Source organism: Eleutherodactylus coqui, chromosome 4, assembly GCF_035609145.1.
Source record: "Eleutherodactylus coqui strain aEleCoq1 chromosome 4, aEleCoq1.hap1, whole genome shotgun sequence".
Classification (NCBI taxonomy): domain Eukaryota; kingdom Metazoa; phylum Chordata; class Amphibia; order Anura; family Eleutherodactylidae; genus Eleutherodactylus; species Eleutherodactylus coqui.
In genome coordinates, this window is record NC_089840.1 from 53,781,822 (window position 1) to 53,807,093 (window position 25,272).

At 43.6% G+C, this 25,272-nt stretch overlaps 1 protein-coding gene across 2 annotated transcripts; it reads left to right on the forward strand.

Annotated features, from left to right (window-relative positions):
* Nucleotides 1-1,240: 1,240 nt before the first annotated feature.
* LOC136625329 (ICOS ligand-like) lies at nt 1,241-24,513 on the forward strand. 2 transcript variants are annotated; one of them, XM_066599437.1, is made up of 6 exons: nt 1,241-1,281; nt 5,113-5,147; nt 15,565-15,912; nt 16,432-16,716; nt 18,136-18,291; nt 21,852-24,513. In XM_066599437.1, the coding sequence occupies exons 1-6, from the start codon at nt 1,265-1,267 to the stop codon at nt 21,887-21,889; spliced, it is 879 nt and encodes a 292-aa protein (XP_066455534.1). In that variant the 5' UTR covers nt 1,241-1,264; the 3' UTR covers nt 21,890-24,513. The 2 variants fall into 2 exon arrangements, with proteins under 2 accessions (XP_066455534.1, XP_066455533.1); XM_066599436.1 differs by lacking the exon at nt 1,241-1,281 and having other exon boundaries at nt 4,928-5,147.
* Nucleotides 24,514-25,272: the final 759 nt, after the last annotated feature.

Below are 25,272 nucleotides of genomic sequence, written 5' to 3' on the forward strand. Positions count from 1 at the left end.
GGAACAGCTGTTCAGGGGTATAGTAGGTTTTACTTGGGTTCAGCAGAACGGTAGGGCTGGATTGGGGGAGCCCTACTTTTATTGGCAGAATCAAGATGGAAGAAGCAACAAGGTGGAATCTGGTGGTGCCACAACGGGGCAAGGATTTGTTGGGTGGTGTGCCAGCTGTCCGAGGGAATGGACATGGCAGTGTGGCTTGTCCCTCTCAGGGGTTCAACAAAGTGGATGGAAACTGACCCCTAAGTCCGGCTGCGGACTGATGAGTTTTGGCTGGCAACATACTCCGCTTGAGGAACTGGCTTTGGACAAGTGATCTGGCTAGCAAAGTAATCTGGTTGAGGTGTCACAATTTGTGCTGGGCAACCCTAAGGCCTCCTTTACACGAGCATATGCACATTTGTGCAAGCCTCAAAGCAACTTTTTTATGCACTAAACAAGGCTTTTTTTGTGCGCATATTGGCAAATTTTATTGTAAATTTTGCATCTGCAATGCATATTCATTTGCACGCAGCAAACAAAGATACACCAATTTAAATGACTAATTAGTCTGAGTTCTAGATGTTTTTTCCAGTGGCATTACGCAGCATATTATACATTTCCTTGCGGATTGTGCGCCTTGCACAGGTTCTATTCTCTGCGTATTGTATGCGCGAGTACATCCCATTGAATCTAGTCTAAGCTGCATCAGTGATTGTATATAAGAAATAGGTTGTGGTCACAGATCTTGTGTTAGGTGGCGTTCACATGTTGTTGATCTGCAGCAGATTTTAGTGCGAATCTGCCGCAGATTTCAGTCCTTCAATTTGAATTCAATTGAAAGGGTTAAATCTGCTGCAGATCCGCAACAGAATCTGTGACAAAATCAGCGACGTGCAAACACGCCCTTAGCGTGCGTTCACACGTTGTGAAAACGCTATGGATTTGTTATGGAATTTCAGCAGCAAAACTGCAGGTTACAGCAGAAAATCCTCAGCGTTGTTTTTCCTCTACAAGTGAACAGGATTTATTAAAATCCCATCAATTTGATTATGTTAATTATTAGTTAACGTTTCCATTGCGTTTTTCTCCGCAGTATTTCTGCGACATGTGAATGCACCGCTCTGGTGGTTCCTTTCTGGGAAAGCAGGCTATATTCATTATCTGCACCCCTTATTATATGCCCAGGATCCTCCTACGGGGAGTTCCAGGAAGTGAAAGTGAAGACGGAAAGCTTGTGAGAAGCAGAGCGGTGATGACAACGACCACAGCATACAGCACGGCAGGCATGGAGCCCCACATCAGGTGAGTCATACATATACACATATACACGCATATATATATGCGCCCTGCACACTATATAACAAGGTCAAGAAAGCTGGCCATATAAACTGCTACACAAACCCGCACACACAATCAGATATATATTCTTCAGCACTACATCACCCATATTGTATGTACACACAAACAAGCACACATATGTAAGCATACGGACATAGGACTTGTCCACACCAGTGCCAGGGATTTTATTGCTTCTGTTTCGTTTTTGAAGCAGAGAAATGGAAATAAAAAGGAATTAAATGTTTCTGTTTTTTCCTCATTGATTTCAACGGATTTTTGAAAAACGACGGAAATTTTTCCAGATGATTCCGTTCCATTTTTGTTTTTAAAAATGCAAATGACACGGATCATACGGAAATCATACGGGATCAAACGGAAATAGTTCCATTTATTTGAAAACCCGTTGAAATCAATGGGGGAAAAAAATGAAATGTTTAATTCCTTATTATTACCAATTTGCTGCTTCAAAAAAGAACAGAGGGAAGGAAATCACTAACATTAGTGTGGACAAGCTCTTACATGGCCACCTATATACACTATATATATATACACACTATATATATATATATATATATATATATATATATATATACACTATATATATATATATATATATATATATATATATATATACCTACTGTACATAGATACTGTATATACCTCAGGCAACAGCAGCAGACAGAGGGGGTTATGGGGCACAGGATCCTGTTCTTCAGGGAGAAGGAAAGTTTGCAGGGGAAAGGTTGGGGATTTCCTGAATATTTCCCATTTCCATAGTAGAAGTGTTAATGAACTGTTCTGCAAATCTGTGCCCTTCTGTCCCACTGCCTGCCTCGCCTAGACTGAGTGCACAGATACTGCGCACTACTACTTCTCCTGTCCCAGACCGTGGGTGTAATTCTCAGTATTCTGTTCTGTATATATGTACACTGCCCAGTGCCACTTCTCCTGTCCAGTATGCCTAGTGTAGTTCTATCAGGGCTTATTCTCTATATAAGGACACTGCAATGTAGCACTTCTCTTGTCCATTTCGTGAAATTCTTAGTATCTGCTCTTAATTTGCATGCATGGGCACTGTATAGTGCTACTTTTCTTTGCTGCTGTCGCCGGCCCCATTGCTAGCAATGGGCGATATTACAGAAAGATAGGACTTGTCGCGATTTTTTTCTCCACGCAACATCGCATGAGTGAAAACATCGCAAATGGGAATGAAACCATTGAAAATCATTGGTTTCATAATTATGCGTTATTACTCACTCTCGCATCACACGATTTTATCGCCAGTGTGAAGGCACCCTAGGTCCGAGAGAAAAATTACTTGAGTGAATTTTCCTCCCCCCTTTTAAAAAAATCATAACTCTTTTATTTATCCATAGACTTAGATGTCTGAGGGTTTGTTTTATGCGGGACGCGTTGTATTTGTCAATGGTACTATTTAATGTACCATATAATGTACTGAAAAACTTTTTAAAAAATTCAAAGTGTACTGAAATGGAAAACCCCCCGAAATTCCACCATTTTTTGGTGAAAAAATTGTAGTTCCTATTGGTACCATTTTGGAGTATATATGACTTTTTGATCGTTCATTACATTTTTTCTTGGAGTCGGGGTAACAAAAAAAGCGCAATTCTAGCGTTATTTTTTTTTCTGACGGTCACCGTGCGGGATAAATAATGCGTTACTTTGATAGATTGGACTTTTACGGTCGCAGCGATACCAAATGTGTTTTTGTTTTATTATGTAGATTCTTTTATTATAAATATGGCAAAAGGTTTTGTTTTTTTTTAAAAAAAACTTTTATTACCTTTTATTTTTTTTTATAATTTGTAAAACTTTTTAAAACTTATTTTCACTTTTTTTTAGTTCCCATAGAGGACAAGAACTTGCGACGCATTGATCGATTCTGCAGTATAATGTAATGCCATAGCATTACACTAAACTGCGTTCTGACAGGCAGTCTATCTAGCCACGCCACAGGCATGGCTTGATAGGCATTCGGCAATGGCAGCACTGGAGCCTTTCAGAAGGCTCCCGACTGCCATGACAACCAAACGGAAACTTGCGATCTCATTGCAGGGGCTGTACGGGACCCTCGAACATCGATTGGGGCATTTAATAGGTTAACAGCTCAGATGAGCGGTGCGGCTTATCAGAGCTGTTATGGGTGGGTGTCGGCTGAAACAGCGGACACCTGCTTTGTATGGAGCGGGATCAACCTGCGATCCCCTTCCAAACATACCCCAAATCTGAAGGACATAACTGTGCGCCCTGTAGTATTAAGGGGTTAAATTACTGTGTTCGTTTCACTTGAGAGTTTCCTCCATACGTCAATTAGACGGAACTCGCCTGTGAAAATTGCCTGTGTGAATACACGCTTATGCATTTCTCAGTATCTGCTCTTTTTCTGCATATATGGACATTGCATCAGAGCTGGGACATGGTGATTTGGCGCCCTAGGCAGGTTAGGCAAATTGTACCCCCAAAATACCCCCAGAATCAATAAAAATGACTTTAGTGTCCTTTTACATGGGACAGCCATCCCAGTGATAATCGCTCAGTGAATGCTGGCAGAATGGGCCAGAGATCATTGAAAGGCTGATTGTCATTTGATTTTTATGGCTGCAGAAACTGAACAATGAATGTTCATCATTCAATCGTTGCCAGCATTTACAGTTAATGATTATAGTCTCACATTCTGCAACCCAGCCATTTCAGTTCAGTGTTAAAGGGCCTTTACTCTCTAATAAAAAAGATTTAAACACATTTTAAAAGAAACAAATACAATCATGAAAAATATTTAATCTGCTGATGAACTTCACGTTTCTTCTCCACTCAGCCCAGACCGTCCTGGCAATTTCTCTCGAAGCCTGCAGAGTTTGCTGTTGAAATTTCTTGCCTACGGGCATAGCTATAGTTAGTGGGTGTAGAAACAGTAGTCGCACCCAGGCCTTGGAGCCTGATGGGGTCCAAAGGGCCCTCAGCCTCAGGCACAAAAGAAGACAGCAATATCATAAATGACACATCATAGCTAGGGGGCCCTGCTACAGTTTCTGCACTGGCTGTCAGATCTGACCCCAGAACTAAAACAGACCCTCCAGATCAGACTTCATAATTCATACAAACCCCAAGCCAAATCAGACTCCATAATTAATACCGCTCTCTCTCCTTCTGTCGGGGCGCTGCTGCCACTGAAGCTGCTCCAGTACTCTAAGTACTTCTTTGCTGTGGGCACTATGCCATGAGTGCCTGAAGCAGAGGAGGACCGGCGGCGAGCGAGGAGCAATACAAACCACGCTTACCACTCCCCAAACTCCTATAACAATGGGAGCTTGTATTACTGAAGCACTCACTGTATAAAATGTTAAATGTTACAAAAGGGAAAAAAGTTTTGCCAATAAGCTTGCGCCCCCTTCTCACCTTTGGGGAGATGGTGCCCTAGGCGGTGGCCTAACCTCGCCCTGCACAGTACCACTTCTGTCCTTTATGTAGTTTTCAGCACCTGCTCTTATTCTGTACATATGGCCATTGCTCTGTAGCACTTCTCTTGTCCCTTCTGCTGGGTGTAACTCTCAGTACCTGCTCTTATTGTCTATGTATGGACATTGCCCGATAACACTTCTCTTGTTGTGTACTCTGGGTCAGTTATCATGAGTAGTTGTGAGGCTCTCAGGATAAGGAGATGCAGGAAAGTACCTGAATTTCAGAGTAGGCAGGGACCACAGATAATAATAGGATGAGAAGGACAGTTCTGTGGTTTTGTTTGTCTGTTTCAGATTCTACCTACTTCTCTTACAGGGTCCCTCTGATTGTCCTCAGTTATCTAACATTTGGTGAGTTCTTGTATTATGTCATCATCTATTTCACTTACCAGAGTATCGCTACTGTAAATACAGATTATGCTCATGTTATACCAGCACAAGATGTATAACATACCAGCTGTACATTAATAAGTATAAACAGAAGATACCCAGGTTATACCAGCATGGTCCAGATCACTATATACAGAAATATGTACAGTATAATTGATACCAGCTGTACATAAGTATGTAATTATCTGCAGAAAATACCCAGGTTATACTGGTTGTACATAAATAATTATATACAAAAGATGCCCAGGTTATGCCAACAGTAAGTGAACCCTTTGGAATTACCTAGATTTCTGCATTGATTAATAACATGTGGTCTGAGTGTTAACAAGGTCACAATTATAGACAAACACAATCTAACAAGCCCTCTGCAGGTCATGCCACAGCATCTCAATAAGGTTAGGAACTAGAGATGAGCGAGCATACTCGCTAAGGACAATTACTCGAGCGAGCATTGTCCTTAGCGAGTACCTGCCCGCTCGGAAGAAAAGCTTCGGGTGCCGGCGGGGGGCGGGGAGCGGTGGGGGAGAGCAGGGGGGGATCTCTCTCTCCCACTCCCCCCCCCCCCCCCCCCCGCGCGCGCGCGCTCACTCCCACAACTCACCGCTCACCCGCGCCGGCACCCAAATCTTTTCTTCCGAGCGGGCAGGTACTCGCTAAGGACAATGCTCGCTCGAGTAATTGTTCTCAGCGAGTATGCTCGCTCATCTCTATTAGGAACCTTTCATGCATCGTTTTTCCATACATCCGTGGGTTCTGCATGAATTCCTGAAAAAAAGATTCAGACGGAACCAGAGACTTAAATTGCCTAAACAGGAACCAATAAGGTCTCAGTGTGAGCAGCTTTCTGGTACTTGTGATGGGGAGAATAACGAGGTCGACCACATTACCATCTCTTACACAGATGCTGGAGATGAATGGAGAGCTGTTTAAACAGAGACCTAGTTAGTCTCCGTTGTGCAATGAAAGTCTATAGTTCCATCCGTAGTTCTGTCTGAATCTCACTTTTGAAGATTAAGATGTAACCCTGGGAAGGTCCCCGGGAACATAAGGAGAAACAAAGTGTGAACAACCCTTACGTCCTAACAATCATGTTAAAATTCAAAAACTCTCCTGAAAATATTGTTTTTTTTCTAATGTAGATTTTGAATTTAGGTCTCATGTAAATATATTTGGTGCCGAACTCCATTTTTAACCCCGAAGTGACAAATAATTTTAGTCTTAAAGGGGTTGTCTGAGCTTGTTTCAACTGATGACCTATCCATCCATCAGTAGTTGATGGATGGGGGTCCGCTACTTGAGACCCCGGTCCATCAGCTGATCATCTGGCCCACTGCACTGAACATCTGCTGGACATGTATTACGGACACCCTCTCCTGGTCTAGAGATGCAGTGCCGCTCTCCATTTGATTTCAATGGCAGTGAAACCTGCGCCCACACTTCCTCCCCTGTCCGCTTATGGCAACATCGCGCCCACTGCACTGGACTATCAGCTAATGGACTTAGGGCCCAAGCAGCAGACCCCTGTCCACCAACTACAGATGACCTATTCCTTTTGCGTTCCAGCTTTTGTATTTCTTTGTCACTGTAGCTGTGTGAGACCTTGTATTTTTCAGGACGGTGTTCTAGTTTTTATACAAAACTATTTTAGAATTTTGGGTACATGTAACGTATTGCATAAATGTTATTCATTTTTAGTAGGGAATAATATAATTTAATAGGGCACTTAGCATTATTTCTTTTCTTTTTTTTTTTTTTAAATATCTTTTTATTGGCATTTAATTATAACATAACATTTGGAATAATAGAAATAATGGTAGATTGCATTACAATATGGAAACCGCCATATTAGTTTTTTTACAGAATATACTGTGCTGGATAAATAATGTCTTCGTATTGTCTGCTAAAGATGTGGCGATACCAATTATGTATAGTTTTTTTTTCTTTATTTTTTCACTATTTAACCCCTTCCTGCCATGGGACGTAAATGTATGCCGTGGCAGAGGGGTACTTAATGCAACAGGACCTATATTTACGTCCTGGGGATAGCACAAGACCATAAGAGATCCCGCGCTATCCGGCAGCGGAAGCCAGCTGTCACCGATAGCCAGCCTCCTGCTGCAACAGCGTGGGTGCATCGGGACAACGACCCCCGCTATGCATCCAAAAATGGCACCAATAAAAACTACAGTTCGCCACGCCAAAAACAAGCCCTTATACAGCCGTGTCGACGGAAAAATTAAAAAGTTACAGTTTTTGAAAAATGGAAATGAAAATCCACCAACAATCATTGCTTCCTTATACCCAAAATAGGCCATGTCCTTAAGGGGTTAAAGAATCGTGTAAGGGAAAAAGTTTTTAAAAATAATTTATTCTATAAACGCACTTAGATGCCGCAGCCAGCAATAACAGAGGCATATGTTAAACGGTGTTAAGGAGTCATTAGATGAACAAGTGCTAATGGGAAAAGAAAAACTCATATATGAGAATCAGAGAGCAAATATGTTCTGTGATTAGCGGGATGAGAAGATGAACTGCAGAAAAATTACCGAAAGTTCTTGGCTGCATACTTGATCCCTGCAGCCTTTCCTCTGCTTTGCACGTTGATTGAAATAACAACTGTAAATTAAATATCCCTGCTCTCACTTCTAAGGTCTGTAGCTCTACTTCTATCTCTCTTGCCTTTAAAATGAGACCAAATATGGGGCAGATATATACCGGATGGGTGACTTTAACATGACCCTGACGCCCGCCCCTGACCGCACATCAATGGGACCTGATAGAATAAGCGCTTCCCAAAGAGAGGCCCTACATTCATCCCTGAAAGATCCAGACCTGGTGGATGCTTGGAGAGAGGCACATGGGACTAAAAGGGGCTGCACATGTTTCTCTCACCCACATAGATCATATACTATTGATTGGACTTTGATTTCCACCCATCTAGCCCCTGCTTTCATTCTGACACGGCACATACCCTGTGCTTGCTCTGACCACGACGTGGTCCTGACATACTTTCTGACCCAGAACGCCTTGAGGCCTCCTAAGAGATGGCGCCTTAACGAATTAATTGAACTTAACTTTGTTTTTTTAATCGCCTCAGTACTATATCACCTATCCTGGCATCAAGATCACCACCTCTCTAAACACCCTATGCAAAGTGGAATTACCCGCCCTATTTACCAAAGTCAAGAATGAACAAAACAGGTGGAACCAACACACACTTTCCTGGATAGGGCGCCATAATTCGGTCAAAATGAATATATTGCTCTATTTGTTTCGATGTCTCCCTATCCCCATTCCTGCCACGGACATGACAGGAATGCAGAATGCAATTTTCCAATTTATCTGGAAGGATAAAAGGCCCCACATTAAACAAAAAATAATGCATTGCCACAGCAGGCTGGGAGGACTATTGGTCCCAAATATACATAAGTACTATGACGCCACGCAGCTTCCTTCCATATTTGCAAGGAAGAATGCCCCACTATAGGTAGATTTAGAGGCTTCCCTTGCATCACCATTGGATTTGGGGGCCCTGTTCTGGGACAATTCAGTTAAGCCCCATGTCTTTCTGGGAAGCTTACCCCTGACCTATAATCTGTTTCTAATTTGGAGGAAAAATAGGTTTAGGTATTTTCTGATGTCGGATCTTCCACCAATATTGCCAATCATCCCTAACCAAACATTGCCACCAAGCACTCGGGAGGGCGGCTTGGCATGGTGGCGGGCTACAGGCCTGACTTTAAAGCATCAAATTTTTAACAGACCCCTCACCCCGTCACAAATCTCAGAAAAATATTCAGTCCCTAGTAGAGATAAGCGAACCTACTCGGCCACGCCCCTTTTTCGCCCGAGCGCCTCGATTTTCGAGTACTTCCGTACTCGGGCGCAAAGATTCGGGGGGCGCTGTGGGTGAGTGGGGGGGTTGCAGCGGAGAGTTGGGGGGAGAGGGAGAGGGCTCCCCCCTGTTCCCCGCTGCTACCCCCCCGCTCCGCCACGCCGCCCCCCGGCACCCTCCAAATCTTTTCACCCGAGTACGGAAGTACTCCAAAATCGCGGTGCTCGATCGAGTAATTACTCGAAACGAGTACATTCGCTCATCTCTAGTCCCTAGCCATCTCTAGATGGAGTTCAACCAAATCATTTGTTCTAAACTACCTAAACCATCTTTGTGTATAGCACCCACTACCTTTGAGAAGCTATGCTTACTGTCCTCTTTGCAACCGGGGATAATTTCATCCCTATACTCCACCTTAAATCAACCCCCACAGAAGACTAAGCTCCCCTTTATGAGGCGGTGGGAGTCTGATTTAAATATAACCCTTTCGCTTCCAAGATGGCACCATTGCTGTACGTTTATTTCCAAGGGTAGCCACCAAGTTACTCTGACCGAATCTTCTTATAAAATTTTACACAGGGCATATTGCGTTCCTACAAGTTTTCTTCAACCTCTTCCCTAGATTATTTCAGGGGCTGTGGAGCACTGGGAACATCAGTGCTCATCAGTGAAGGCCCTCTGGAGACAGGTGGCCCACCTGATATTTAGAGTCCTGGGTAAGACATTCCCCCTTGTCCCATTGGCTTGCCTCCTGGCGGACAAACCAACTGGCTACAGTAACCAACAACACAAGCTTTCGCAATATATTTGTATGGCGACGAGGGTCTATATCGCATCCCAGTGGCTACAGCCCTCTCTTCATATGGATCCAATTTTAGCACGAATTTCCAGAATGATGTTGTACGAGAAGTTGTCCGCCATGAGGGAAGACCGCATGGAGAGTTTCCTTAGGACCTGGTTGCCCTGGGCCACGTATCTGACTATCCCGGGCTGCCCCGGGTGCTGGCCTCCTGAGGTGAAGCGGTGCAGATGTGTGATGGGGAGGGTGGGGAGAAGTGCCTCATGGCTCTACTAGGTGAGGGGGCTTGTCGACTGGAAGTGGTACCGATATGTCAGGTAATTTTATTATATTTTTGATAACATACGATTTAATGAATATTATTCTGAGGCATTGTTTGTTTGTCCGTTTGTGATTTTATTTTTGCTTATGTTACAATTTCCATAAACAGAAGATCCCCCTGCGAGGGGTGTAAACCTGCAGTTCAATATGTTACAAAATTTTACAAAATTTCAATAAAAATTTTTGGAACTAAAATGAGACAAAAAATGTGGCTGTATCTGCAATAGAACTGGAGCTACAGCCATTTGAATTAGAACAAGCTCTGCTCATTCAAAACTGTAATTTCCCTTTCCTGTTGAACGAGCAGAGCTCGGGGTAATCAGTAGGTGGGTAGAGAATAGGACTCTGTCTTGGCCATTCCAAAACATAAATCACCTTGTTTTCCAACCGTTTTTTAGTTGATTTACTTGTGTGTTTTGGGTCATAGCTTTGTTGCATCACCCAATGTCTTTTCAGCTTGAGGTCGTGGACGGTTGCTCTTACAGTCTCCTTTAAACTGTTTTGATACACCTTCAGAATTCATTGTTCCTTTGATGCTCACAGGGTGTCCAGGCCCTATGGCAGCAAAACAGCCCCCAACTATGATGCTCTGTTCACCATGCTTCACAGTGGTATGAAGTTGCAGTGTTCTTTTTCCTCCATGCAAGACAAACCAAGTAATCTTGTAGATATGATACCTTTTAATGGCTAATAAAAATACATGATGTTATAGTGAGCTTTTGAACCACTCAGGATTCTCCCTCAGGCATAAGTCCGAGGTAGAATCCTGAGAGGTTGGAAAGCTTGCTATAACATCATGTATTTTTGTTGGCCATTAAAAGGTATCATATCTACAAGATTACTTGGTTTCTCTTGCTGGGAACAATGACATTTTGCTCTACTGGCTAACACCGTACTAAACCTTTTTCTTTTTCCTATAAGCACAGCATTTTACATTTGTGCTTACTAGAGATGAGTGAACATACTCGTTTCGAGTAATTACTCGATCGAGCACCGCGATTTTCGAGTACTTCCGTACTCGGGCGAAAAGATTCAGGGGGGGCGCCAGGGTGCAGGGGGAGGCGTGGCGGAGCGGGGGGTAGCAGCGGGGAACAGGGGGGAGCCCTCTCTCCCCCCCACTCCCCGCTGCAACCCCCCACTCACCCATGGCGCCCCCCCGAATCTTTTCACCCGAGTACGGAAGTACTCGAAAATCGCAGTGCTCAGGCGAAAAAGGAGCGTGGCCGAGTAGGTTTGCTCATCTCTAGTGCTTACTTTTTCTCTCTGCACTGTTGATGTGTCCTCAATATGCTCAATAAAGAACATGTACAATTTAACTGTTTGGTGTGAGGGTTATTAGTTTATTTAGATTGTCTTTGTCTACAATTGTGACTGAAATAATAATCAGACCATGTTTTGTTAATCATCGATGCAGAAATTCAGATAGTTCCCATCTCTTTCAACTATATAAGATGTATAACTTATACCAGCTGTAAATACATAATTATATACAAAAGATGCCCAGGTTATACCAGCATGGTGCATCTCATATATATTTGTCAATGTCTGTTTGTTAAAGGGGTTGTCCGCCGCCCAAACTGATTTTTTTCCCCCATTAATGCCCTGAGGAGTAGAAGCATCACACACAACAGCCTTTCCCATAAAAATCGATATTCTGCTTACCTTTTCATTCCTTTTCTTCCTTTTATAAAGTTTGCCTGAAGAATTCTTCAAAGATGGCGCCGCTGGGTAGTTCCCATGATGCACTGCTGCCTCTCTCTCCTCAGTGCGCGCTCCCGATGACACCGGTCACATGACTGGAGGACCGGCGTCATAATGCAAATGCACGCTTCACTGCTTTGAATGGAGCCGGCAGCCGTCCGGCCCCATTCAGAGGAATGAGAGGGCAGGGAGAGCAGTGCGATCTGCTGCTAGAGCTGTGACATCTGTAGCAGGAGATTCCTTCATCTCCCTGGCATGTCCCCTCATCACTGGATACTGTGACAGCCCTGTCACAGTGTCCAGTAATGAGGGGACATGCTGAGGAGATGAAGGAATCTCCTGCTAACAGCTGTCACAGCTCTAGCAGGATCGTGATCTGTAGCAGCACTTTCAATAGCAGAGAATCGCGATCCTCAGCTATTGAAAGTGAAAGTAGCACCAAACATGACACACACACATGCACCCCACAGTGTCCCCCTCCAGTGCCCCAGTGCCCCCCCCCCCCGCAAGCCAACAGCTGACAGCTCCGACCAGCAGCATCCTCCTCCCCCCCCCCCCCCACTGGCTGACAGCTCCGACCAGCAGCATCCTCCCCCCCCCCCCCCCCACTGGCTGACAGCTCCGACCAGCAGCTCCCCCACCTTCCCCCTCACCCCCATCCCGGGACTACTGACTGACAGGTCTGTCACCCCTACACCTCCCCACACCCACCCCTGACTACTGACAGCTCGCAGCACCCCTCCCCCGTGAGAGACCGGCACTCCACTCCACTCCCCCTCCTCCACTCCCCTTACCTGTCAGCTGAAGATCCCACGGCCGCGCGTCCCCTGCAGGCAGACCAGAGCTTCCTGAAGCAGCCGGCAGAAGAAGATCTACTGCGCATGCGCGGAGTAGAAGAAGCGCGTCCCCGTGCAGAGAACACCTGGAGTTGGCCCGACAAGAAGAGGACAAGAGACTTGTCGGAACCAATGGCAACCGAGGAGCAACACAGGGGGGGGCAGCCCAAGAGGTAAGTGAATAACTTCTGTTTGCCTAATTTACAATGCACAATGTATATTACAAAGTGCATTGTATTGGGCAAACAGAAGTAATGAGACCTAATGTTTATGGCCGGACAACCCCTTTAAGAGCATCACACATGAACGGTACGACTGATTGACATGAAATTTTGCACACAGTATAATCTCGACCTGGAGAAGGTTATGGGCTAAAAAAAATTCTGACATTATGTTGTTTTGGCAACCTTATTTGCATTTTTTTTGCTTTTGCTTGAATTTTAATGCAGCAAGCCCTAAATTTGCTTTCACCAATGGATTCTACGTACTCGATTTAGTATTCCTGGTTGTTTCCAACAAGTAATTCCCACTAGAAGAGTCATACTGAGCGTTGACAAGTTTTTCAGGATGGCTTTTTAGCCCCAGTCTAACCCTGGTGGAGCCACCAATCATTTGCCCATTTTTTCCTTCCAAATTCTTAGATGTCCGTGTGGATGATGATATGTCCCCAGACAGGAAAACATGGAGCTAATTTATGAACACCGGCCCTCATTTATCAAAACTGTCTAACAGGAAATCAACAAACAGTAAAAAAAAAGCTGGTTTTTGGTGCCCATAGCGACCAATCACAGAGCAGCTTTTGTTTTACCTCAGCACTAAGAGGATTAACCCCTTCCCGCTGCAGGGCGTAAGTTTACATCCTGGCAGCCTGGTACTTCCCGCAACAGGGCGTAAACTTACGTCCTGGAGATATCGCGGGATCACATATGATCCAGCGCTATCCCGCAGTGGGAGCCAGCTGTCAGTCACAGCCGGCGTCTCGCTGCAACAGCGGGGGGACATCGGAGATGCGCCCGCCACTGTTAACCCCTTCCCTGCCGCGATCTAAGTAGATCGCGGCAGGGAAAGAGTTCACAGAGGGAGCGCGGCTCCCTCTGTGTCTCCGGCCGGAACTCGCGATGTCATCGCGAGAGCCCGGCCTGTCACCATGGCAACAGGACGCCAGACACTGGCGTCCTGTATTGCCTATGCCTGAGATCGCTGTATGAGCGATAAGGCATGGGAGAGCAGTAGCTCTGCCATGCCTTATGACAGCGATCATCAGGGCAGTGGTTAAAGTCCCTCAGAGGGACACAAACAGTGTAAAAAAAAGAAAGATTTAAAAAATGAATTAAAAAAAATGTAAAAAAAAAGAGTAAAAAAACCATTTTTTATGCTTTTTCTTAGATTAGCATAAAAAAAGGTAAAAAAAAAATAAAACCCCACATATTTGGTATTGTCGCGTCCGTAACGATGCGTACAATAAGTTGCACATGCTTTTGACTGTGCACGGAAAAAACGCTAAAAAAAAAAGCTAAAAAACTGAGGCAAAATGCTCATTTTTAGCATTTTGCCTCACTAAAAACGCAATAAAAGTGATCAAAAAAAGCCGTATGTACGCCAAAATGGTACCAATAAAATCTACAGCTCGTCTCGCAAAAAATAAGCCCTCATAGAGCTCTGTACATCAAAAAATAAAATAGTTACGGGACTTTGAATGCAGCAATTTAGAATAGAAAAAAGATTTCCAAAAAAAAGGGTTTTTATTGCAGAAAAGTGGGAAAACCTAAAAAAAATGTTAGAATTTTGGTATCGTTGTAACCGTACCGGTCTGCAGAAAAAATGGAAAGTCTCATTTATGCTGCATGATTAACGGTGTAAAAAAAAAATTTAAAAATCTATGGCAGAATTGATGCGTTTTCTCTCTCTATCATTAAAAAAAAAAAAAAATTTTACAATATACTCTATGTACCCAAAATTGGCATCGATAAAAACTACAGTTCGCCACGCAAAAAACAAGCCCTCATACGGCCGCGTCGATGGAAAAATAAAAAAGTTATGGCTTTTGATAAACGGAGAAGAAAATCCGCCAAAAATTGTTGCGTCCTTAAGCCCAAAATAGGCCATGTCATGAAGGGGTTAAATACTGTTGCCTATAACCAATCACAGAGCAGCTTTCATTTTATCTCAGCACTGAGGAATGAAAACTGTTGCCCTTAGCAAACAATCACAGCACAGGTTTCATTTTACCTCAGCACTAAGAGCATTAAAAGCTGTTGCCTATAGCAACCAATCACAGCACAGCTTTTATTTTACTTCAGCAGTATAATATATTAGCAACCAATCACTGTGCAGCTTTCATTTTACCTCAGCAGAACAAATGAAAGCTGAGCTATGATTGGTTGCTATTGGCAACAAAAATGTCAAATTCTACTCAAATCGGACCAGAACTGGGTTTTTTTTATACGACAAACAAACAGATTTTGTGTGTTAGATATAAGATGCCAAGCAACTGAAGGACCTGTTTGGGCAGAAGGACAACAGCCGCACTTAAGGCCTTGCAGTAAAATGTAAGGATCATTGAATTTGTCTGTTTTATGTTAATACATTAACATAGCATTAATCAGCATAGGTGTCCTTCGACGTATTTATGCGTACGTTCTGATATCATCTTTTTTTACTTAAAATGTCACGTTTTGTATAGCACGCATTCTGTAGCGGGTACCTGGGCTAGTATGCAGATATAACAGCATGGTCCATATCTCATATACAAGCAGATGTATAACCCTTACCAGAAAGAGTGTTATTAGTAACCTACTAGATAATATGTCCTTCCCCCAGTTGTAAATCTTGTCTTCTTCATACCGGTCATGTGATGGTTTGTGTATGATGGTCTCTGTCTGACAGTTTCTAGGTTCAGCTCGGGCCTGGTGGGTAGGTTGCATGGCTCAGTGGAGCTGCCATGTGAGTACCATGAGAAACTGGTCGCCAAAGAGAATATCACTGCATACTGGCAGCGTGCTGATCTGGTTGTGGCTACAGTCAAGAATGGGGTGGTGGACACGACACATACGAGTGAGATGTTCAGAGGCCGCGCTCAAGTCAATCCTGATCAGTTAAACGTTAGAAGTCTCAACCTCACGCTGACCAACCTCTCCTTAGATGATGGTGGCACCTATGTCTGTCACATATTTAATGTTGAGGCCGGACCATTCTCACCGTACAAGAGCTGCATGGTGGAGCTGGAAGTGACAGGTGAGGACATGTTACCAGCTTACATCTGTATATAGCTAGTAATCCACATAACTTCACCTTTACCCTAACTTAGTAATCAGCAGGCTTTACCTTTACCTCTACCTCATGAGCAGGCCTTACTCTTATAATTACCCTCATCCCCAGCTCATGACCAATCCTCACATTTACCTTCACCCCATCTCATGAGCAAGACTTACCTTTACTTACACTCCGACCTCATGACCAGACCTTACCTTTATCTTCAACTTCAACCCCACCTCATGAACAGGACTTAACTTTACCTTCACCCTCGCATCAGTAGGCTTCACTCCCCAGCCGAGGACCACAACTCACCTTTACTATTACCCCCACATAATGACTTGATTTTACCCATACTTTCCCTCTGAACCCCACCCACCTTCACCTTGACCTCAATAGCAGGACCTATCTATTAACTTCACCCTCACGTCATGGACATAACTTACTTTCACTTTCACGCCAACCTCGTGACCAGCACTGACATATCTTTTATATCTGCAGCTGAATTCAGTACTCCAGTGGTGAACATCCTTTCTTCAAGAAAACTGCAGCATTGCCAGGAAGTTACTTTTATCTGCACATCAGAGGGAGGTCTTGAGTCACCAAGAATAATGTGGATAAACACTAGTCATGGCAGCGAGGTCCAAGAAGGTCATGTCCATGAGGATGTTCACCAGGACAGGAATGTCATCAATGTGACCAGCACAATCACCCTTAACGTCACGTCCAACATCAACATCTCATGTATCATAGTGACCAAGGACAAAAATTTGACATCTTCAAACTGTGAGTCCACGACTAAATAAAACCTTATTAAGACAGGTCATATACAGGGCATACGTACCATAGAGGCAGCCCAAGCAACTACCATCAGTCCCCTGGAAAAAGAGGCCCAGCTTAGGTGTGCCTTCACCTCTTATTCTAATGAGTGGTGAGAACCTGTGCAAGGATCTCCTGCTAAAGCCCTACAAAGATAGCAGACAGGGGATCGTGGCAAGGCGAAGAGCCAAACAAGCATGAAGTCCCCTGGTTTCAGGTGGTAGGGGGTGTCAACAAGCATTAGAAGGGCCCCATTTTTCCCATATGAAGTAATGGGAGAAGTCAAGAGGTTCATAGAAGAATTGGAGTAGTCATAAGGTGGAGTCAAAATAAGTAGAAGGAGGTGTTATGTGCAATAATAGGCGGAGTCATATCAAGGTATAGAGGGAGTCCAGTGGCAGATTAAGTAAACCATAGGCCCTGCATTGTTCTCCAAATTTGAGTTTCTCTCTCTACCACTCTTGCTCTTCTTTCTTTTTTCTCTTTCTTGTATAAGTCTCTCTTTCTCTCTCTGTCTACCCCATATATACTCTGCAGTTACCCTATGTATATTGCCTATATATAATGCTATGGCCACTCCCAAAGAGCACCTCGATTTCATGCCATGGTTTTGTGGTATCTCAGTCTCTTCATATATGGAAATCAGGGTAGCACATGATCACGGGTTCTGGGGTGGGAATATACAGTATAAGCACTTAGCCATAAAACAAGTTAAATACTTGCGGCTTTGGCAGATAACTCCATATTAATAAACTGAAATTTAGGGATTTTCCATCTAGTTATTAATTGTTTCCGTTTCTTAATGAGCTTACATGTTGCCTTGGACTAATATCATCTGGCAGAGGTGCCTATATCCAACTGCACCTCATATCCGCTGCAGGTGATGTCATGATCTGGAGCAAGAACAATAAACTATAGTTAAAGACGTTAAATCAGAAAGATAAATAAAACGGTTTATTAAATGGCGCATGGCGCCACAGAAAAAAGTCCTAAGAACAGGAGGAACTACATTTTCTTGGAAGTGCACAAGTAGGATCCTTTTTATTACTAAACAGAAAAATCCAGCACTCAGATATAATGTGAAGATATCTCTATTATCAAGTCAGATATGATGCTTGCGTTAGGTGAGCAGCTCCTTTCTCCGTGCGGCAGGATCAGCTTACATAGTTCGATCATACTTTAGATTTGTCTATTATTTTATGAAATCCGATGTTTGAATGAGATCAAGATAGAATTAAAATGTCATGATTGGATCCATGATCTCTCGATAGTAAAGATATCTTCACATTATTTTTGAGTGCTGGATTTATTAATTCTGTACAGCAAAAAAATCCTGTGAGGGGGGTCGTCTTATAACTTACAGTATATGTCCTCTTCTCTTTTCAGATGAAATTACAGATTTACAGAATGACCGAATGACCGAGGAGAAATCTGATCCACCTGTCCTCACTGTCTCTCTCGTTATTGGAGGATTAGTCGCAGTATTTCTTATTGTTCTACCCTTCATACTACGACGTGTGCACCGCACTCCATCATATACAGGTGAGATGCTGACAGAATATAAATCAGACCATCCAATGATAAAGTCCAGATTCTAGAAGTTGTCCCAGGTGTTCCTTCCCTCTGCTCTGAGGAGGCCCAAAGGTGCTAAAACCTGAGAGGACCCAATATACTGTATACATATAGGAATTACTAGGACATGGCTTAGTATTACATGGAGGTGTCTGTAGTTAAGGGTATTCCCAAGATTGCCTTTATTAAAAACTTTTTGGTACAGTGTTAGCCAGTAGAGCAAAATGTGATTGTTCCCAGCAAGAGAAACCAAGTAATCTTGTAGATATGATACCTTTTAATGGCTAACAAAAATACATGATGTTACTGCAAGTGTTTGAACCGGCATAGGGGTCTTCAGGCTTAAAGCTTGGAAGCCCACATTAATATTATGTATTTGTTAGCCATTAAAAGGTATCATATCTACAAGATTACTTGGTTTCTCTTGCTGGGAACAATCACAAGATTGCCTTTTATCACCTATCCATGCAAAGATGTGCTCCTGTGTAATACAGAGAGTCCTTGTGTAATATCATACATGCAATCTGTATGCTCCCTGTGTAATATCACACACATTTAAAGGAGTATTTCCAAGACTGACTTTTATCACCTGCAGAGAGGCGATTGTCTGATTGGTGGGGGTCTCACTCCACTGATCCCATGAATGTGGATCTCATGTCCCCCTCTTCTCTTTACTGTGGGCTTACTGCACCCCCATCCGCTCAGTGCCGTGGAGCTTGAATGTAGTGACAGCTGAGCATGCGTGGTTCTGCTCCATTCATTTCAATGGGGCTGAAGAAAACAGCCAAGTGCAAGCCTTGGCTATCTCCAGCAGTCTCATTAAAGATGAATGCAGCAGCACCGCATATGCTCGAACACGCCACTGAGGAGGATGGGGGAAATTCTCAGGATTGGTGGGGGTCTCTCAACAGTGAGATTCCAACCATCAAATATTTATCACCAATCTTGGGAATACCCCTTTAACCCTTTCCAATCCACTGTCAGGGCTGTCCCGACATCATCATTTTCCTCTATAGCTCCGATGTCGGGACAGACCCGACATGCTGTTTCTGCACTGCTTTCTCCCCCGCTCTGCTACCAGAGGCCACCCGACACACTTATGTGAATAAGTGAGCTAGAAACAGCACTGAACAGCGCTGGATTCTTCATTTACTGAAAGCCAGATGTTCCTTCTCCTCTGCCCTGCTGCCCTGTATTCTCGGACAATACAGGAGGGGAGAAAGAACGTGAGTGCAGTCAGTAAATGAAGAGCCCAGCGCTTATCAGTGCTGATAGTGAATGCCAGAATGTGCTTCCCTCCCCCTCTCTGCTGCCAGAGGACACCCGACACACTTTTATGTCAGTAAGTGAGCTGGTCACAGCACTGGACAGCGCTCCATTCTTCATTTACTGAATGCCCCCCCTGTTTCCAGCTCACTTACTGACATAAAAGTGTGTCGGGTGTCCTTCGGTAACAGGGGGGAGGGAAGCACATTCGGGCATTCACTATCAGCACTGATAAGCGCTGGGCTCTTCATTTACTGACTGCACTCATGTTTTCTCCCCTCCTGTATTGTCGGAGAATACAGGGCAGCAGGGCAGAGGAGATGGAACATCTGGCTTTCAGTAAATGAAAAATCCAGCGCTGTTCAGTGCTGTTTCCAGCTCACTTATTCACATAATAGTGAGCAAAAGAAATGAGAAAGTGGGAAGGAGAGAAACCACCTTTTCGGGCACCTGCACACAAGCGAAAATTCCGCGGCGGGATTTCCCGCGGAATTTCTGCCCCTGGAAGCTGCCATAGGATTGTGTTAACAAACACAATCCTATGTAGACGGACACGATTTTGTGCAGCAAACAAATTGCGGCATGCTCTATTTCTGTGCGGGGCTCGCAGAGCCCCGCATAGAAACGTCACTCACCAGCCGCTGGCCCCGCTCTGTGCGTGCGCCGGCTGCTTGGCAGCCAGCACGTGAAAGAGGCGAGTGCCCGCGCTGCTCTCTGCAGGTGCTGGGGTCGGGTCCTGCTGCGAGAATTCTCGCAGCCGGATCTGACCCGGCCGTTTGCAGGCGGCCTTACTGTGAAACATGTACTAGGAAGCCTGGACTTCATCCTGCAATTTGTTTTAAAAAGTATCACACGCTAAAAAAGTCAAACTAAATAAAAACCTTTTAATTTATCCAAAAGTGCTACTAAAATCATTAGGTGATTTATTTACGTGGTTTTCTATGTTGTTGTTCCAAGTAATCCACCAACCTCTTTCCCGCACAAAATAAATTGGAGCTGGGAAAAATGCACGTGGCAAAAAAATTGGATTGGAAAGGGTTAAATGTGTGTGATATTACATAGGGAGCATACAAATTGCATGTGTGATATTAAACAGGGATTGTCTGTATTAAGTGTGAGATACTACATGGAGACTGTCTGTATGGTATGTGTGATTTTACATGGGTAGTGTCTGTATTACATGTGTGATACTATATGGGGACGGTCTGTATGGTACATGTGATATGTGGGGGCGGTTCTCAGTTACATGTGTACTATAAGACAGGGAGAATCTGTATTGCATAAGGAGTGTCTTTAATACATATGTGATATTACATAATGTGTCTGTACCGTATTACATAGTAATATTACACAAGGAGTTTCTGTATTACATGTGTGATATTACAGGGGAAGTCTCTGTATTACATGTGTGATATTATACGGGGAGCTACTATATTACGTGTCATAATATTATTTTGGGGTGGGATTGTTTATATTACCTGCGTGTGATATAACATGGGGGTGGGGAATATCTGTATTGCATTTGTCATATCACACGGGGAATGTCTGTATCACATGTGTGATATTACAAAGGGACAGAGCTGGAGTTGATTGTATTGTAAGGTCTGGTGGTATGTGGACTTTAGGGCCCTTTTACGCAGAACGATAATTATAGTTCAGTTTATCGCTGGGTTGTGTAAAACTGAGCGATAATAAATTTAGTGTAAACATTTCCAGAGACTGACCGACAAACGATTAGTTTGCATATCGTATGTCGTTCAGTTTATACAGGTGTAAAAATCAAACAACGATCGGCCCATGTAAAAAGGCAGTTGTTCATTTGTGAACGACTGCCTGTTTACTGTAACTGGAGGCGGGTGGCCAGAAGTGATCTCCAGTGCACTCCACCTCCATTCACTGATTGATTATTGCTTGTGTGTGGAAACACAGGAGCGATAATTGTTGGGCCAAGTGTCGGTCCCTTAAGTGCCTGACAGTTGTTTCATGTAAAAGGCCCCATAGTTCTTTACTGTGGCTGTCGAAGTAGACAGGAAGTCCATCACTCAGGGACCATCGGGAATAGTAATAATATTCTAATATGGAGGACTGGAGAATGGGCGACACATACGGAAGATTTGTATATGGCAGAGTCTCTGGGTGGCTCTCATCACAATGTCCAATGTGGTGTAGAGAACACGTGTGATCTACAGGCCATTCACACATGGACAGGGTGTCACTGTTCTCCTCTAACCCATCCACTCTCCATGTCTTTCATTCCCTTTCAGTCCCAGCCAACCAGATGTCAGAGCTGGCAAGTGGCTGAGCCAAGAACTGCAATCAATGACAACTGACCGTCTAACATTGCGGGTGCTGGATAGATGGTTGTGGCATAAAGTCTGGAGACACTGGACGAGATGAAGCCAGGTTCAGGCATATGAAGACCAGCAAAATGAAGGATGACGGAAAAAGGCTTCTGAATCCTATTACCTCAGTGATGAGGACATGGAAAAGTCTTCGAGGCTGTTTATATACAGTAATGGCAGGAGTACCTTAACTAACACCGAGAAATAAGTGGAGTTATATGAAGTAATAGGAGCAGATATGTGAAGTAAAAGCCGGACTAATGCGGGATAATAATAAAAGAAGGTATATGAGGAGTGATGTGGAGTAATAGGAAGAATTATATGGAGTAATTGGAGGAATGATGTGGGATAATAATACAATTAGGTATGTCAGGAATATGCTGATTATGTAATTATTTAGACTCCATTTTGCTTGTCTCAGTCATGCATGAACTCAAGAGTTATCTTCTGTCCTCGACAGAGAGTTGAAGTCTATGCTTATAGAGTGTCTGGAAAGAGGTATTTATGATTGTATAATAAAATGTAGGTCTTAAGATTAAATTATCACACAAGAGTCCTCTTATCGTGCACCTGGGAGGAGCATCAGCTCTGTGTGTTTTAGATAAAGATTGCACACAAAGCATTTGTTTTTCTGTCTCATGGCAGAATATGACGTCATTCTGTCATGAAGACTAGAAAATGGACTCATAAGAATTTTGTGTTAAGATAATATAAATGTTCTACTTTTCGGAATGAAGACAGAAGCCATTCAGACAAGTGGAGGGACATTCTACATGTCCAGTTTCCTGGAGAAAGTTTCCCTGTCTTGGCGCCGTTTGAAAGTGGGCTTCTCCAGCCGCTGTTACACAAGTCAGATGATGTTACCTCCCTGTGATGTGATGTAATCTTTACATATAGATAATTATGTGATGTAATTTGCAATCTTTATACTTTGTGATGTGACGTAAGTTGCAACCTTTTTCATTTGTATATACTAAGGGCTGCTGATAAGTCTTTGGCTTTACCCAGAAAGAAACGAGAAAGGAAGATGAAACTTTACATTTATTCCACATACTTTCCACTGATGTTAACACACTTCTTACATCGGTATTCCAAGTTCTGTAAGCCTTGCAAAAAGGATTGCGGTTGTGCCTCAAACCAGTCATCCATAACAGCCATGGAATCGGAAATGGTGTAAAATTTGGTACCCTTGAGGTGTTTCTTTAGGTTTGGAAACAGATGATAGTCGTAGGGACCTAGATCTGGTGAATAAGGTGGGTGGTCAACCAGCTGGAAGCCTAGCTCCACCAGTTTTGCCGTGGTCGCTTGTGCAGTGTGAACGGAGGCGTCTTGCATGAACAAGATTCCTTTGGACAGCTTGCCGCGTCTTTTGGCCTTCAGAGCTGCCTTCAATTGGTCCAAAAGTTCAATGTAATACCTTGCATTGATGGTAGAACCATTTTGAAGGTAGTCCACTAGCAGCACGCCCTCCTTATCCCAGAACACAGACGCCATCACCTTAATGGCTGATTTTTGCACCCTGAACTTCCTTGGGCGAGTGTGCCACTGTGCCTCCACTCTTTTGACTGCACCTGGTTTCAGGGTCATACAAATAAATCCAGGTCTCATCCATAGTGACCAGTCAATCCAGGATGTTATCAGTCCGGAAACGCTGACAAATGGATCGGGATGCTTTGACTCACATGCTTTTCTGATCTGTTGTCAAACATTTGGGGACCCACTTTGCAGATAGCTTCTTCATGTCCAAATGTTCATGGATAATGACATAATCACGTTCACGAGAAATCCCCATGATGTCCGCTACTCCTTTAGCTGGAATTGGCCGATTCTCCAGTATGAGGTTCTGCGCAACATCGACGATCTCCGGAACAACCACCTCTCTCGGTCGTCCAGGACGTTCCTCATCATTGGGGCTGAAGTGGCCCGTTTTAAATTTGGCACCCCAGTTCTTAGCTGTAGAATATGAAGGGCATTGACCCCCAATGTCCGTGACATATCACCATGAATATCCTTCGCTGACTTTGCTTGCAGAAACAAGAATTTTATCACTCCTCTGCTCTCATTTGCTGTGAATATTGCCTTAAACGCCGCCATTTTGTTTTCCCGCGTGCCTAGATCACTCTTGCCATAAGCTACAAACACAAAATTTTTGAAAACATATATTTAGACACATAAGGCTTTCATGTGATGTAACATTCGTTACCATAGAAACAAAAAAGAACACAAAGCCAAAGACTTATCAGCACCTCCTCGTATAATTTATAAAAGAAGGACAATTACTCATCACTACTAGAGATGAGCGAGCACCCAAATGCTCGAGTCCGCATTATTCAATCTCTCTCTTTCTTCTTCTCCTCCTGCCTGCTTGCCAAACAAAAAATTAGCAAATGACACGCGCTGCATTGCGGCGGAGCCAAAACAGGCACGTCAATGCAGGGAGGAGTCAAAAACTGGGGCGGGGTCGGACACGGCTTGATGCTCGTTCAAGTAACGAGCCCCATCGAGTACGCTAATACTCGAATGAGCATCAAGCTCGGCAGAATATGTTTGCTCAACTCTAATCACTATGTTTTATTATACTGGATCACAGAAAAAATAAATTTTTCCTGAGATATTTCATGTGTCCTGTACTAAATTGAGTGTGTAGAGTCCAAATCTTTATGTTATTTATTATTTTGTAAATTATTTTATAAACTTCATCCATGGTCCGCACCCTGTGACTCTCCAGGTGTTCGGTAACTACAAATATACTACAACCCTCTAGTACAGTGGTTCCCAAACAGTGGTTCAGAAGCCACTTGTGGCCTGTAACCCCTTGGTTTGTAGCTCACCATGAGAGTCCTGAGTTATGACAATGTATACTGGCAATTGAACTTTTTGCACACATATCTTAAAAGGGCTACGCCAGTGATTTTTTAAAAAATTCGGTCATTATGTAGCTAACCCCCCAGTATATGTATATGTGAGCTAGTGTTACCTTAGCTAGTTATTTATCTCTATCTGAAACTCCTGGCCTCTTTTTTATCCTGAGATGGTCATGTGATCTCACTTTTGACTGGCTCAGGTCTACTTGGGTGTGTGTGTTCATTTTCTAGTCAATTTCTCAGTCTGTGTGATGCTGTTACAAAGGACCTAGCTGACGGGGTGCACGGTCATTCCTGTCACAGTTACTGATGATGATCACACAACTTCTCTCACACAGCTATGGTAGAGGAGATTACCGCTCATCCTCCTGACTGTATACTTATGGCTTGTAGCTTATTTAGAAGACTATAGGAGCTATTGATAATTAAACAGTCCCATCACCCATTCAGAAAGAAATTGTGAAGCTGTGCTGATTAGA

Coding starts and splice junctions, on each gene's coding strand:
- LOC136625329 (XM_066599436.1), top strand. CDS start 5,051: ATGAGAAGGACAGTTCTGTGGTTTTGTTTGTCTGTTTCAGATTCTACC. Junction 16,717..18,135: donor AAATTTGACATCTTCAAACT/GTGAGTCCACGA, acceptor TTCTCTTTTCAG/ATGAAATTACAGATTTACAG. Junction 18,292..21,851: donor CCGCACTCCATCATATACAG/GTGAGATGCTGA, acceptor ATTCCCTTTCAG/TCCCAGCCAACCAGATGTCA.